The sequence below is a fragment of the Elephas maximus genome, chromosome 25, assembly GCF_024166365.1.
Source record: "Elephas maximus indicus isolate mEleMax1 chromosome 25, mEleMax1 primary haplotype, whole genome shotgun sequence".
Taxonomy (NCBI): Eukaryota; Metazoa; Chordata; class Mammalia; order Proboscidea; family Elephantidae; genus Elephas; species Elephas maximus.
In genome coordinates, this window is record NC_064843.1 from 46968099 (window position 1) to 46983003 (window position 14905).

The 14905-nt window shown below is 40.0% G+C and overlaps 1 protein-coding gene across 5 annotated transcripts in view; it reads left to right on the forward strand.

Annotated features, from left to right (window-relative positions):
• PLCB1 (phospholipase C beta 1) overlaps window positions 1–14905 on the forward strand; it is an 844448-nt gene that overhangs the window by 278358 nt on the left and 551185 nt on the right. For all 5 annotated transcript variants that reach the window (XM_049869953.1, XM_049869954.1, XM_049869956.1 and 2 more), the window contains exon 3: window positions 4944–5012. In XM_049869953.1, the coding sequence (XP_049725910.1) occupies window positions 4944–5012 (69 nt within the window). The remainder of the gene's footprint in view (window positions 1–4943; window positions 5013–14905) is intronic.

Below are 14905 nucleotides of genomic sequence, written 5' to 3' on the forward strand. Positions count from 1 at the left end.
TAGTTTCAAGGGTTCATCCAACCTTCATGGCTCCAGGAAGTCTAGAATCCATGAGAATTTGAAATTCTTTCTGCATTTTCCCCTTTTTGATCAGGGTTCTTCTATAGAACCTTTGATCAAAATTTTCAGTAATGGCAGCTGGGTACCATCCAGTTTTTCTGGTCTTGTGGCAAAGCTAGCAATTGTTCATGGAGACAATTAGCCACACATTCTATTTCCTCCTTCTATTCCTGACTCGGCTTCCTCTATTGTTCCAGGTGAGTAGAGACCAATTGTTGTGCTGTGGATGGCTGATTGCAAGCTTTTAAGACCCAAGGCAGTATTCAACCAACCAGCAGGTAGACTAGAAGCACTAAACACGTTATTAGGTCAGTTAACTGGGATGTCCCATGAAACCATGACCCTAAACCTCCAAACCAAGAAACCAAATCCCTTGAGGCTTTTGGGTGTACATAAAACACTTTTTTTTCTTGTCACTGTTGTAAATATGATGTTGTTGTAAATATTGTACACAGTAAGTACATTTTTGTTTGATAGGTTCTATGTAAAGAAGTGACAGTTTTAGATATATAGTAATATAACATAATATAGTATAATGATACTTTATAGCTTTATCAATCAGACTTACACAAGAAGGCTTATGACTGCCACCCTATGAGGTGAGGGTAAAGTCTGTGGTTCTCAACATTTGTACCAGCAGCATTGGCATCACCTGGGAGCTTTTTAGAGATGCAGATTGCTGGGCCTCAGGTAGACCTCCCGAACCATAAACTCTGATGGGTGGAGCCCAGCCAAACTGTTTTAACAAACCTCTAGGTGAATCTGATGCAAGTTAAGTTTGACACAGAAGATGTTATACTCATTTTATACCAAAATAAAACCAAAACTACTGTCGTCGAGTCGATTCCGACTCATAGCTACCCTATGGGACAGAGTAGAACTGCCCGATAGAGTTTCCAATGAGCGCCTGGCAGATTCGAACTGCTGACCTTTTGGTTAGCAATCGTAGCACTTAATCACTATGCCATCAGGGTTTCCACTCATTTTATAGATGATAAAATTAATGCTCAGAGGAGTAAAATGATTGCCTGAATTACATAGCTAGTTAATTTTTGTGGCTTATTCAAGTTTTCTGCTTGTAATTCATGGGACCTCCCCCTCCCTCCCTTAAAGGTGTAAAGGAATAGCACATTTATAACATTGGAAAACACTAACTCTTAAGTGGATTGTGAAAGAGACCATTTCACTGTTTTCTAATAATGAGAGTGGGTTGTTAAGACTATTACCTCGAGAAAATTAACCTAGAAAGAGTTTTAATGACACAAATAACATTTTTGTGGTCGTGTGCCTTGAGATCCTTGTTTTCATTTTAGCGGAGGAGAAAGGGATGTAGTTAAACCCCAGATGGGTGGCTGCTGGATGGTAATGGAATTGGAAGACGCTATTTTCATTACTTTCTAGCAGAACAAGTCTTTGGATAGCTTTCCCACCTGGGTGTTTCCCACGCCACATTACCCACGCTGATAATACCCCGCGGTGAACTTCCTACACACACAATTTTACTCTCAAGCGAGAGAAGTGTCTTAGTGGCTGTGGTATTGGAATGGCTCCCTCGGGCAGCTGGAATTAACTACCCCTGTGTGGCTCGGGGAATGAGCGTTTCCTCTTGAACTGAAAGTGAAAATAGTGTTCATTATCTGTAATATAAAGTTTACACAATGCCGCCCGCTAAGGCCTAGTGCTTTGTGAACTCAGTTTGGGGCTTTGTGTGTATAAATAAGCGAGTAAAGTTTAAGTCTATTGTTCGTTCAACTGGGAGGAATTTCCTTGAATAGAAAATGTTGCAATAAAATTAGGTAAACCAATTGTGTGTGTGTGTGTGTGTGCATCTATGTTAAACTTCACACAGCCTATAGGGAAAAGTACATCAAATATAAATGTTCACAGTTTTATGAATAATTATAAAGAGAACTCCTGTTTAATAACCAGTAAATCAGAAAGATACTGAGGCTATACACCAGTTCTGTATCCGAGAGTGGCTTGCAGTGTCCTGAACATCACTCCAGCCTCTGTGTACCTGCTCTTGCCTCTCCCTGAAACACCTCCCTTTTCCCCCACCCCACCCCAATTACGTGGCTGCCAGACTCCGTTTCATCCTCATGTATTGGCTGAAAAGATACTAGCTGTCATGGATTGAATTATGTCCCTCCCAAAAATGTGTGTATCAATTTGGCAGGGCCATGAGTCCCAGTACAGTGTGGTTGTCCTCCATTCTCTGATGGTAATTTTGTGTTAAAGAGGATAGGGTGGGATTGTAATACCCTTACTAAGGTCACATCCCTGATCCAGTGTAAAGGAGTTTCCCTGGGATGTGGTCTGCACCGCCTTTTATCTTACAAGAGATAAAAGGAAAGGGGAGCAAGCAGGGCGTTGGGGACCCCATGCCACCAAGAAAGCCGTGTTGGGAGCAGAGCTCATCCTTTGGACCCAGTGTCGCTGCATGGAAAATCTCCTAGTCCAGGGGAAGATTGATGAGAAGGCTGACAGAGAGAGAAAGTCTTCCCCTGGAGCTGATGCCCTGAATATGGACTTCTAGCCTACTAGACTGTGAGAAAATAAACTTCTCATTGTTAAAACCATCAGCTTGTGGTATTTCTGTTACAGCAGCACAAGATGACTAAGACACTAGCCTTCTGTGGGTTGCATGTCTGCAGTGCACTTTTAAATGTCTTGTTCAAAAGTATAAATAATTATTTTTATTTGTGTACTTCTCAAACCAGGAACCTCTATATATTTTTGTTTTGTATAAACCTTAGTACCTAGCCTATGCCTAACGTATTGTAGGCATTCGAGAACTAATGATTGCATGAATTCATGACTGGCATTTCCATTTGGATAAACCCCTCAAACCAACATCTTCAAAATGAACTATCGTTTTTGCCCAAACTTCCAAGTCACAGTAAGGAAGATGGAAACCTCAGGGCTATATATGACTCCCTTCTTTCCTTCGGTCAGTTATACCTTTATATTATCTGTCTCATCTCTCTTCCTATTACCTCCACCTTTATCAGCTCTCCCATCTCTCACCTCTCCACTCAGTTCTCATCTTCTAGATTAATCCTCTTCAAGCTTGATTCCATTCATGTCTTTCTTTTTCCAACAAATGGTTTGGTAGTTGCTGATGTGGAGTTGTTCAGTCTCCTCATATCTGGTTTTCCAGTTTCCTGTCCTTCCTTCATCCTAGAGAGGTGTGCTGGGGCTAGGATGTTCTGTTGGACTTGCTGTATGGGTTTGCATTCTGGTGGAAGGACCCAGCCTCCTAATTGACCTTTATTATACTACAGTCATGAGATCAACCTTAGGTGCAGGAGAATAATCAGATCATTTTGCAGCAGACATTTGATTCAGTGGCAGTTGTTTGGAGGAGTTGTGTCGAATACCAGCTGCCACTATGTGGTGACCTTGGGAACTATGAGAAGTTATAGCCACTCCTGTCCAGAAGGTCTAGGGAAGGCTCAATTATGGTACAGTGCTTTCTGCCAGAAGAAGGGAATTAGATTCCTCCATCCCAACTGGCTCATTGTCCAGGAAACATAGGTTGGACATCTGGAGTCATTTTTGGACAACTCTGTTCACCCAGTACAGTTCTCTCTGGCTCTTGGTGACTTATGTTTCCTAAACTTCACGGCTCAGTGTCCTTAGATGGTCTTTCAGATTTTCCATCTTTCAGCCAAATATCCCTTTCTGGTCTCATTTCCCATGACTTCTTTTCATGTGTTCTCTGCTCCCACCAAATGGAATACTTGTCTCCACTCGGATGTCTTTCTGCTGCCACTGTGCCTTTGCTTGTACTGTTCCTCACTCCCTGTGTATCTCTACCCATTTCCTCCCTGCTACCCCCATTTTCTCCATCTGTAGGTGTTTGAAGGCCTTTCAGTGTCTGGTGTCTCAATGTTCCATCCAAGCCTCTGGTGCTTTCTTGTCTGGGTATTTGCTTATGTTGTCCCTTCTGACTGAGATAAGTTTGCTCTTTTCCACTGACACCCTCTTCACCATGCTTAATGACTCCTCTGTGAATGTTTCTGTGAGTCCCCGAGGGAAAACTACCTTTTGTCTGCTGATCCCTCATAGCACTCAGCCCTAAATGTGACATTACTATGCTGTCCTTTGTCTCACACATATACATTTCCTTCTGTACTCGATGGCAGGTCTGTCAAGAGAAGAGACCATATCTTATGCATCTTGTCCCCTAGAATAACATGCTTATTGTAGGTGTTCAGTGATGTGTAAAACCAAACCCATTGCCATCGAGTCAATTCTGACTCATAGCGACCCTATAGGACAGACTAGAACTGCCCCATAGGGTTTTCAGGGAGCACCTGGTGGATTCGAACTGCTGGCCTTTTGGTTAGCAGCCATAGCTCTTAACCACTATGCCACCAGGGCTTCCCAGTAATGTGTAATGAATAAATAAATATATAATCAGTGTGTGAGGTATGAGTACAAAAGGATAGATGGATGAACAAAGCAAATCCATCTCTTTATCTTGGCCAGGTTAGCTGGACATGTGTATAAACTGATAAAAATATCTTCTGCCTCTCTTCCTTAATGCTCCATACCTACTCCTGTACCCTTGCATACATGTGGAGTGACTCCCAAGATAATTTTTTAATAGTGAAGCAAGAAGTCCTTAGGAATGGCTTGTAGGACATTTTCCTTCCAAAATGTGTTAGAATATATAGTAAACTGAGAAGTTAGCGGTCTTTTTGTTTCCTTCCCAACTCGATGGATAAGTGATGTAAGATAAACAAATATCCCAACCACAGAAAAATTTTTAGGAAGTCCTCAAGATAATAATATTTATTTTAAAGTGATATCAATGACATAAAACAAAGAAAAAGATTGGTGTGGGTTCTTAATGATTTCATATTTGTGTCTTCCAGGAGACGGAGCTGTTAGACCTCAGCCTTGTCAAGGATGCCAGATGTGGGAAACACGCCAAAGCTCCCAAGGTAGGAAGCAGGGCTTTGTGCAGAACCAGTCGCTGCCTTGATTGTTTAGCTGTGTCATGGTATAAATTAATTGCCCCAATGAAAAGTTTTTCTGTTGTAGGTGGTGTAAAACGCAATAATACAGCCAGTCTTTCCAAAAGCCGGTTTTTACTAAACACTTCCACTTTTACTAAAAGACGGAAACAGCAAACAAATACATGGGCATTTGGACATAAGGGCTTGCTTTGTGCCCTCTAATCTTATTTTTCTTTGAAAATAAAAGATGTAATACCAAAGTTTCCCAGTATTTCTAAATAATTAAAATGTGCTTAAAATGATTTGAGAAAATTCCTTGAACCTTATAAGCATGCATGAATTAACTTCTAGACCTGATGAAAGAGAACTTATAGCTCAAATGTTTTGCAGTTGAAATAATTCAACCCATGAAGCCACGGGGTATCAAGTCTTCTTTCTGTAAACGTTACTGGTGAATACCAGTGTACTTGGGATCAGTTGTGTGCAGTGTCATTTGCTGTGGTTTGAAAAAGTTGCTAAGAAAAAAGAAAAAGGCAATGTTTGTACTTTATTTTTTTGAAGATTTTTCTTAAATGTTGGATGAAGACGATACATATATTCTTTTAACCTAGATTATCTGGTAAGCGATACAAGGATGTATTCACTCGCCATCAAAGTCTGGAAAAGTGTTCTGTATTGTATTTAAAATTGAGTGCTTTCAATACTTCATTTCTGGAACAAAGAATATTGGCCAGTAAAGACAAGCAGTTGCCACTTAGGAACTTTATACCTCTTCCAATAATTGATATAAAACTGTCAGTTTTCTAATTGAGCATCTGCTTGGAACATTTATTTTATTCTTCAAAAGTCAAACTACTAAAGACCAGACTTAATGGTCTGACTGAGACTGGAGGGACCCCAGAGGTCATGGTCCCCAGACTTTCTGTTAGCCCAAGACAGAACCATTCCCGAGGCCAACTCTTCAGACAGGGATTGGACTGGACTATAAGACAGAAAATGATACTGGTGAGAGAGTGAGCTTCTTGGATCAAGTAGACATGTGAGACTGTGTGGGCGGCTCCTGCCTGGAGGGGAGATGTGAAGGCTGAGGGGGACAGAAGTTGGCTGAATGGACACGGAAATAGAGGATGGAAAGAAGCAGTGTGCTTTCTCATTAGGGGGAGAGCAGCTAGAAGTATGTATAAAAAAAAATGTATATATAGAAGTATATAGCAAGATGTATCTAAGGTTTTGTATGACAGACTGACTTGATTTGTAAACTTTCATTTAAAGCACAATAAAAATATTTAAAAAAAAATTCAAATTACTTTCTTTGACATCTGAAATGATTTGTTGCTTTGGAGATGCTGGGCGGAAAAAAAAAAAAAAATCACCTGCATTGATTATTTCTTCAGATACAATCGTAACAATGCAGTAAAAAAATTATACCATAGAGCCAATGCTCAGACACTGCTTTTTATTTTTTTTTCCTTTTTAGTAAATGTTTTTATTGAACTATAACATAGTAAAATGTACGAAATGTATGTAGCTCAGTGAAGTTTTTTTTTTTTAATGTACTTTAGATGAAGGTTTACAGAGCAAATTAGTTTCTCATTAAACAATTAATACACATATTGTTTTGTGACATTGGTTGCCAACCTCACGAAATGTCCACACTCTCCCCTTTGCAACCTGGGCTTCCCCGTTGCCAGCTTTCCTGTCCCCTCCTGCCTTCTTGTCCTTGCCCGTGGGCTGGTGTGCCTGTTTAGTCTCGTTTTGTTTTATGGGCCTCAGACGGTGCTTTTAATGCTGAAAGAGTTAAAATGATCTCCAGTAACATGTGAAAAATAAAAAGAATGAAGGTTTTTGTTTTTAAGGTTTCTGTGAGTGTTTCATGTGAAACTAGTCAGTTATTTGCGGTACCTTCATCTCTCAGTGATCTAATGCAATTTAAATAGTTTGGTCTTTTAGTTTCTTATCAGAGAGGCTTATCAAAATTAATGCTTTGATGATGATTCAAAAGTTGTTCATGGTTTTTAATGTAAGAAAGTATCCTTTTTTTTTTTTTCTTTTCCTACCAACCAGGTTTCAGCCAAGTTTCATATGAGCCTGTTAGTTCCAAGAACTACCTTATTGATAACATAGCCATGAAGTTTGTCTTTTAACACAAGTTATTGACCTCACTTAGAATTTTAATGTCAATATTTGTTAAAGATAGTTCCCTACACCACTTCAGAACCCCTTTGTATCCAGGCATTGGGGAGTCAAATAAAGTCAGTCCTTATGCCCCATGAAGGGTTTCTTTCAGGCTTGACTCTGTCTCTTTTATTGTAATACACAGCTTACTTATCAGTTAAGTATTTCATTTATGGATGCAGTCTGTTAAATGTCTACTGAATGCTGATAAATGAACAGACCCAGTGTCTGTACTATGCTCAGCTGAAAAACCACTACTAGAGCTTAAAATGCTTCTCTTAAGGATGGACTTTAATACTCAAAATATTCTGGCTTTTACTGTTTTGGAGCCCTGGTGGCACAGTGGTTAAGAGCTCCAGCTGCTAACCAAAAGGCCGGCAGTTCAAATCTACCAGCCACTCCTTGGAAACCGTATGGGGCATTTCTACTCTGTCTTATAAGGTGGCAATGAGTCAGAATTGACTCAACTGCAATGGTTTTTTTACTGTTTTATCCACCAACTCTTTCCTTGAAGGACCAATTTCTTTATGGGTAATCCACTTTCTTCTTTTCTTTTCTTTTTTTGTTGTTGTTGTTGCTGCTGCTGTTGTTAATTGTTTATTTTTATTTTTGTTTTCTTTCTATTTCTTCTGGTGTTCAAGAACCTCACTCTAATATTGTCAAAGCCTGGTTCTGTGGCATGCTACTTGTGGGAACTTCCTAAGCATCAGTGTTCTTCTGCATTTGTGAAATGGTGATAATAAGAAGAATGTCTGCTTAACATGGTACTGTAAGGACAAAATGAGAGAGCTCATTAGCAAATGTTTAGCATAGAGGTTCTTAGATTTACTGCACATGAAATTGTCTGAGAGCTTTAAAAAATACTAAAGTCTGTTTCCTACTCCCAGAGATTCTGGCGCCACAAGAATTTAATTGACATGGATGTAGTCTGGGCATTGGGGTTTTTAAAAACAAATTTGCAGCAAAATTTGAGAATCACTGCCTTCATTTATTGCTGGTATATAATTGGCACTCATTAAATGTTAGCTGGAGTCTCTGGGTAATGCAAACAGTTAACGCGCTTGGCTGCTAACCAAAAGAGTGGACGTTAGAGTCCACCTAGAGGTGCCTCAAAAGAAAAAAAAAGCCAAACTCGTCATGGAGTCAATTCTGACTCATAGCGACCCTCTAGGACAGAGTAGAACTGCCCCATAGGGTTTCCAAGGAGCTCCTGGTGGATTCGAACTGCTGACCTTTTGGTTAGCAGCCGAGCTCTAACTATTGCACCACTGGGACACCTCAAAAAAAAAAAGGCCTCACTACCTACTTCTGAAAAATCAGCCATTGAAAACCCTACGGAGCACAGTTCTGCTCTGACATCCATGGAGTTGCCATGAGTCAGAGCCGACTTGATGGTAACTGGTAAATGTTAGACACTATTGTTGGTATGATCATTGTTATTTTCATTTTTATTATTAAAAAATTCTGGTCAGATTTGTAGTTTTCATTTCACTCACTTAACTTGTAAAGATTTGTGTGATAAAAAGGGGTTTGAGGAGAGGCCCAGCTAACAGAGGCTTTGTATATGACAATCAGAAGGAAGTGAATATTAATATCTGTTGAAAAAATCTTTTAAGTTGCAAAAGAAAACCCCAGCTCAAACTTCCTTAAGACTTAAAAGATTGGAAAGTATTGACAATTTCATTGGAAGCACTGGGTTCTGGTGATGTTTTGTCCAGCTGCTGAAATAACGTTTGAAGACAGAATGCCTCATCCTCTCTCTAAGCTGGCTTCCACGAGCTGCCTTTTCCATCCTCGGGCACCCCATAGTGCCGACCCTCTGCAAAAGACCTTAAAATGATTATTAGTTCTGAAAATGCTTCTCTTGAGGATGGACTTCTTATGAGGCAGTAGATTCTGGCAAAGTATACCATAGAGCAAATGCCCAGATGCTGCTTTTATTGCTGAAACAGTTAAAATGATCTCCAGGAAAATGTAAAAAATAAAAAGAAAGGTTTTTATTTTTAAGGTTTCTATGAGTGTTTCATGTGAAACTAGTCAATAATATCCTCCACATGGCAGTGGCTCTATATGGTGTGGGCCAGAAGAGAGACTAGCTGTCCACCAGAATATTCCAGAATGACTAGTAGAAGGAAGTATATGGTTCTGAGGAGGAAAACTAAATGTGAGGAGACCTTTGAGTTGGCTACTGACTAAGATGAAAAAGCATAAAGATACCTGTATGGAGCGCAAGAAGCTTGGAAACTTAGGACGAAAGGGCAGCCTAACAGGAGGAGAGATTGAGTAGATGACTTTCTGTGGGGTTTATGGGCCATAAAGGAAGGAGAACATTTGTGGAGCAGATATTATTTATCAAAATACCCAGGCACCCCACAAATATTTATCTGTGTTTTCATAGTATTTCTGTTTTCTCAGCATCTCATTACATAAAAATTCAAGATCTAGTTGAAAATGAATGATTTTCTAGGCCTGCTGTGATTAGAAATAACATTTATAGAAAATGGAAAAGCTTCTCTGTGTTGGACTGTTAATAAATTTAAATGTTGACTCCCAACATAAGGCTTATAATTCCAGATCTGTGTTTCTGTGCATAGCCTTTGTTCAAGTTTTCAGTTTTGAAATTTCTCACTGGAGAGAAATTGGGAGATTTTTAACCCAAATGTAAAAAGTGGAAGAAAAAAAATCTTATCTTTTGAAATCTAAAATGTATTTGTTTTTCCCTTCTTGTTTTCTTCCTCCCCGCCAGATTTTTAAAGCACATGTAAGGGTCAGGATCTGTGGTATATATATTCTTCTTCTCCTATATGCACATACTCTCTGGATCTTTCTTTTCAAAAAGATCTTGGCTTGAAGAAGAACATTTGTCACTATGATTTCTGATCTATTAGTGTCTCTTGACCCAGCAGATCAATTTAGTGGTTCATGTGTAGCATTAAAAAGATGAAATAGAGTTGACTACAAGAGAAAGTACCAGAGTGTCTTGTATACAGCATATTGTTTTGTGAATTTTTTTTCCTGTGTGTTAGTGCATGTTTTGGGTCAAAACATAGTTTATTTCTTACTATGAGCCATGGTCAAAAAGGTTTGAAAAATGCCGCTGAAAGTTATTTCTTAATCCTCAGGATTCTTAGGAAGTATTGAATTCTTAGGTATACTGAACAGTAAATAGGGATGGGACTGGGAGAGTGGTTCTGGTGTCAGTTTGGCCGTTAATGAGCATAAGTGAGTTGTTCCTTCTGCCTGTGCCTCCACTTATTCATCTGTGAAGTGGGGGAGCAGAAACCAAAAAAACCCAAACCTGTTGCCGTTGAGTAGATGCCAACTCATAGCAGCCCTATAGGACAGAGTAGAACTGCCCCACAGAGTCTCCAAGGAGCGCCTGGTGGATTCGAACAGCCGAGTTTCTCGTTAGCAGCCATAGCCCTTAGCCACTACGCCACCAGCATTTCCAGGGCATACATGGTTTTAGCTGTATAAGTAAAACTGGAAGGTAACCAAGCCAAAGCTGTCCATTTTACACATGATAGAACTGATGCCAAGTGATCTTACATAATCTAAATCTTCTCAGCTTGACCATGAGAAATAAGGTTGAAAAAAAAAAAAATCAGGTCACACTGTAAACAAGGTAATGTGTTATAGAAACAAAAGAAAGACAGACAGGTCAAACTTTGCACGTGGCTTCTGCTCAGCAGTTCTAGGATTGCTTTTGGACTCCAGAGGTAGTGATCACATGATCACATAGACCCACCCAACTTTTAATAGATGAAAACTATGTGCTGCTGGTATTCAACTCTCAATAATGCATGCAGCCACGTCCTTGGAAACTCTTTCGGTGGTTTTATTTTTAAACTCTGTTTCTTGCAAAGAAACTTGCTTCATATGTTTAGCTGACAATTAACCAGTTCATTCTGTTGGTAAAGGGCAGTTTATTTCAGTAACATTAACTTTAATATTGATTTCTCATACATATCTAGGTCACAATTAAATTCATCAGAACCATCATCAGAACCACATAAGTCAGATTACAGTAAAATTAGATTTTAAAACTTGGTTAGGCTTGTTTTTCTAACTTTGAAAGGCTTATGTAAAGGTGATGATTTCTTATTTCATACTTTTATTGATTTGACAAATAGTCACTAAATGCCTGATTCTGCCAGGTGCTGTGCTAAGAACTGAGAAAACATCGATGAACAAAAAGACCAACACCCCTGCCCTCATAGAACTTACATTCTATTTAGGAGTGGGGAAGTGGTGTGCTGGTAAACTGGCTGTCACGAAAAGGGTAAATATTTCCACCACGGAGAATTTCAAGCCACCAACCTGATATCATTGAATGCAGAGTTGGAAAACGATTCACACCATAGCCCCTAATCCTATAACCAGGACCCTATTGGTGGGGAAAACCGGTAACAGGTAAATGAATGATACCTCTTATTATACAGAAACCACAGACCGTAGACCTTGAGTGGTGGAGACCCAAAACCAACCCATTGCCATAGAGTCAATTCTGACTCACAGTGACCCTGTAGGACAAAGTAGAACTGCCTCATAGGGTTTCCAAGGAGGAGATGGTGGATTTGAACTGCAGAACTTTTAGTTAGCAGCTGAACTCTTAACCAATGGTGGAGAGGTTTGCTATTTTATAAGGTGATAACAGAAGGTGATATGCGAGCAGACCCAGTGCCCTTAGCAGAGACCTGGGTTAAGAGAGGGAAGAGCCATGTATGTGTCTGCAGGAGCAGCATTCCAGGCAGAGGGAACAGCAAGAGCAATGGCCCTGAGGCGGGAACATGCTCGAATGTCTGAGGAATAGCGAGGAGGCCAACATGGCTACAGTGGAGTGTGAGAAAGGAGATGACAAAGGTAGGTGGATGGCCAGGAGCCGGAGTCCTCAGGGCCTCAAAGGTCATGCTAATGACTTTGGCTTTTCCTCTGAGAGAACGGAGAAAACATCTGAAGGTTCGGAGCAGAGGAGTAGCAAAATAGGATCTCTGGCTGTTGTGTTGAGAGGCGACTATAGAGAACAAAGGTAGAAGCAGGGAGACCAACTTCATGGCTGTGGCACACTTCCAGGGCACTGACACTGGTGATTTTGACCAATGTGGTAGCTGTAGTATAGAGATGGTGAAAAATTGTCAGAAGCTGGATATGTTTTGAAGGTGGAGCCACAGGACATGTTAATGTATTGAATGTGAAGTAAAAGAGGAAGAAAGGATTCAAAAAAAAGTCTCATAGAATTTTGACCTGGGAAACTGGGAGGATGGAGTTGTCGTGGCCTGAGATGGGGAACAGAATGAGATAAACACATTTAAGCAGAAAAATCTGGAGTTTGGATTTTGGATATTGTAAATTTGCAATGGAGTCCCTGGGTGGTGTAAATGGTAATGTACCAGGATGCTAACCAAAATGTTTGTATTTTGAGTCCACCCAGAGGCTACTCAGAAGAAAGATGTGGGCATCTACTTCTTCACAATAAACCATTGAAACCCCTGTGGAGCACAGTTCTACTCTTGACACACATGGGGTCACCATGAGTTGGAATCAACTCGATTTGTATTTTAAATTTGGGATGCCTGTTAGACTTGGACCTGATGAAGTCAGGAAGACAGGTGGATGTGCAAACCGGAGAAAGACCTTTGGGTACTTAAAGCCCGAAGACTGGGTGAGGTTTCCCATGGAAAGGAGGCATAAAGGAGAAGAGGTCTGAGGTCTGAGCCCTGGGCCTGCAGCCTTTAGAGGCCAGTGTGATGGGGAAAAACCAGCAAAAGAGACTGAGGAGCAGCCAGTATGGAGGGAGAACCAGGAGAGAGCATATCCCAGACCCAAATAAAAAAGTGTTTAAAGAAGGAAGGAGTGGACATCTGGGTCAAATGGTAGAATTTGCTCCTAGCCTTTTTTTCCTACTCAGAGTAGAAAAAAAAGTGATTTGCATATTTATAATTTCACAGAATATACCATTTTATATATGCTTTAAAAATTCTCCCTATATCGCGAGTATTTTCTGTTGGCACTCAAAACATGCTATTTATTCAAGGGTTGTCAAATCTCCAATAGCTCATCGTAGAATCTGGATGCCAATATATACATCTCCTAATGAGCTGTTACTTGGATGTTACACAACGGTGGTGACAGTGAATCACCCGTAAGGCCTGGCGTTGAAACCAGGGCTTTATTTATTGTCACCTGCTTCTGATTATTTCCCTGACTTTGTACAGATTTCATCATGTGTGTAACCAAGTCATAAAATCTGATGGAGGCATTTGAGGTTGAAGAAAGAAGAAGAAAACCTTTTATGCAACAAACGGAAAGCTTCTCCCTTTTTCACTCAGTCACTAAGGAAATCTACCGTTGACCCTTATTCTTAGTTCCAATGATTTTTTAATTGATCTGACATACTGCAATTTTTTTTTTTTGCGATTTTATTTCCGTAAATGTGTGTTTTACTAAATGGGACAAAATAGAGCTAAAAATTGTATGTGTGTGTGTGTAATGGTTTTAATAGTTATTCACATTTATCTTCAGATATAAATTATATGGCATAGTTCCTTTTTCATGTTCATTAAATTCCATAGATGTCAGTGGTTTCCTTGGAAACAAAACCTTTATATAACTAGTCAGAGATTTGGTAGCAGAAATATTAGGATGCTAAGGGTTTTTTTTTTTTTTTTTTTGAGGGGGTAAGAAATGGCTTGTTGGTAGATATTTGCATTTGTAACTCTTCTACGTTTCCCACCTGTCTCTCACTCCCATGACCACCTAATAATGAACCAATGAAGACTTGTCAAATTACCATTAAGGTATAGAATATCTTTTCTAATGGACAGCCTTTTACTTTTTTAAAGCAATCACATATATGCCAAGTCTTATCTGGGATGTTAATATAATTTCCCAAATTCGAAAAGAGGTTTGTATGTCTCTTATCAACAATTAAATTTGATCATCTGAGCAATACCTGTGCTACTCAGTGTATATGTGTGTCCATCTGTGAAATACAACAAACTGAAGATATGTGTGGCTGAATAAAGATTCTGTTTTTGATAATAGCAAGTTTCTGTCTTAGTACCTGTCTTGGTTATCTAGTGCTGCTATAACAGAAATACCACAAGTGGATGGCTTTAACAAAGAGAAATTTATCCTTTCACAGTCTAGTAGGTTACAAGTCCAAATTCAGGGCGTCAGCTCCAGGGTAGGGCTTTCTCTGTCTGCTCTGGAGGAAGATTCCTTGTGATCAATCCTCCCCTGGTCTAGGAGATTCTCAGGTGCAGGGACCCCAGGTCCAAAGGACCTACTCTGCTCCCAGTGCTGCTTTCTTGGTGGTATGAGGTCCCCAACTCTGCTTGCTTCTATCTTTTATATCTCAAGAGATTGCCTCAAGACACTATCCAATCCTGTAGGTTGAGTCCTGCCTTGCTAGCACAACTGTCATCTATCCTCCATCATTAACATCATAGAGACAGGATTTACAACATACAGGAAAATCACACAATACCAGGAATCATGGCCCAGCCCAGTTGATACACACATTTTTGGGGGGGACATAATTCAATCCATGACAGCACCTTACTGCGTGATGAGTTCAAAAGGACTTTGAAAGGTTGTAGAGAGGGTAAGAGGTGGCCACAGTTCTACCAAGGTGTAATAAAAGGTGAGAGGCATGGCAGCGAAGAGCATTCTCATTGTGGCCCAGAGTGGAAACCCTTTGA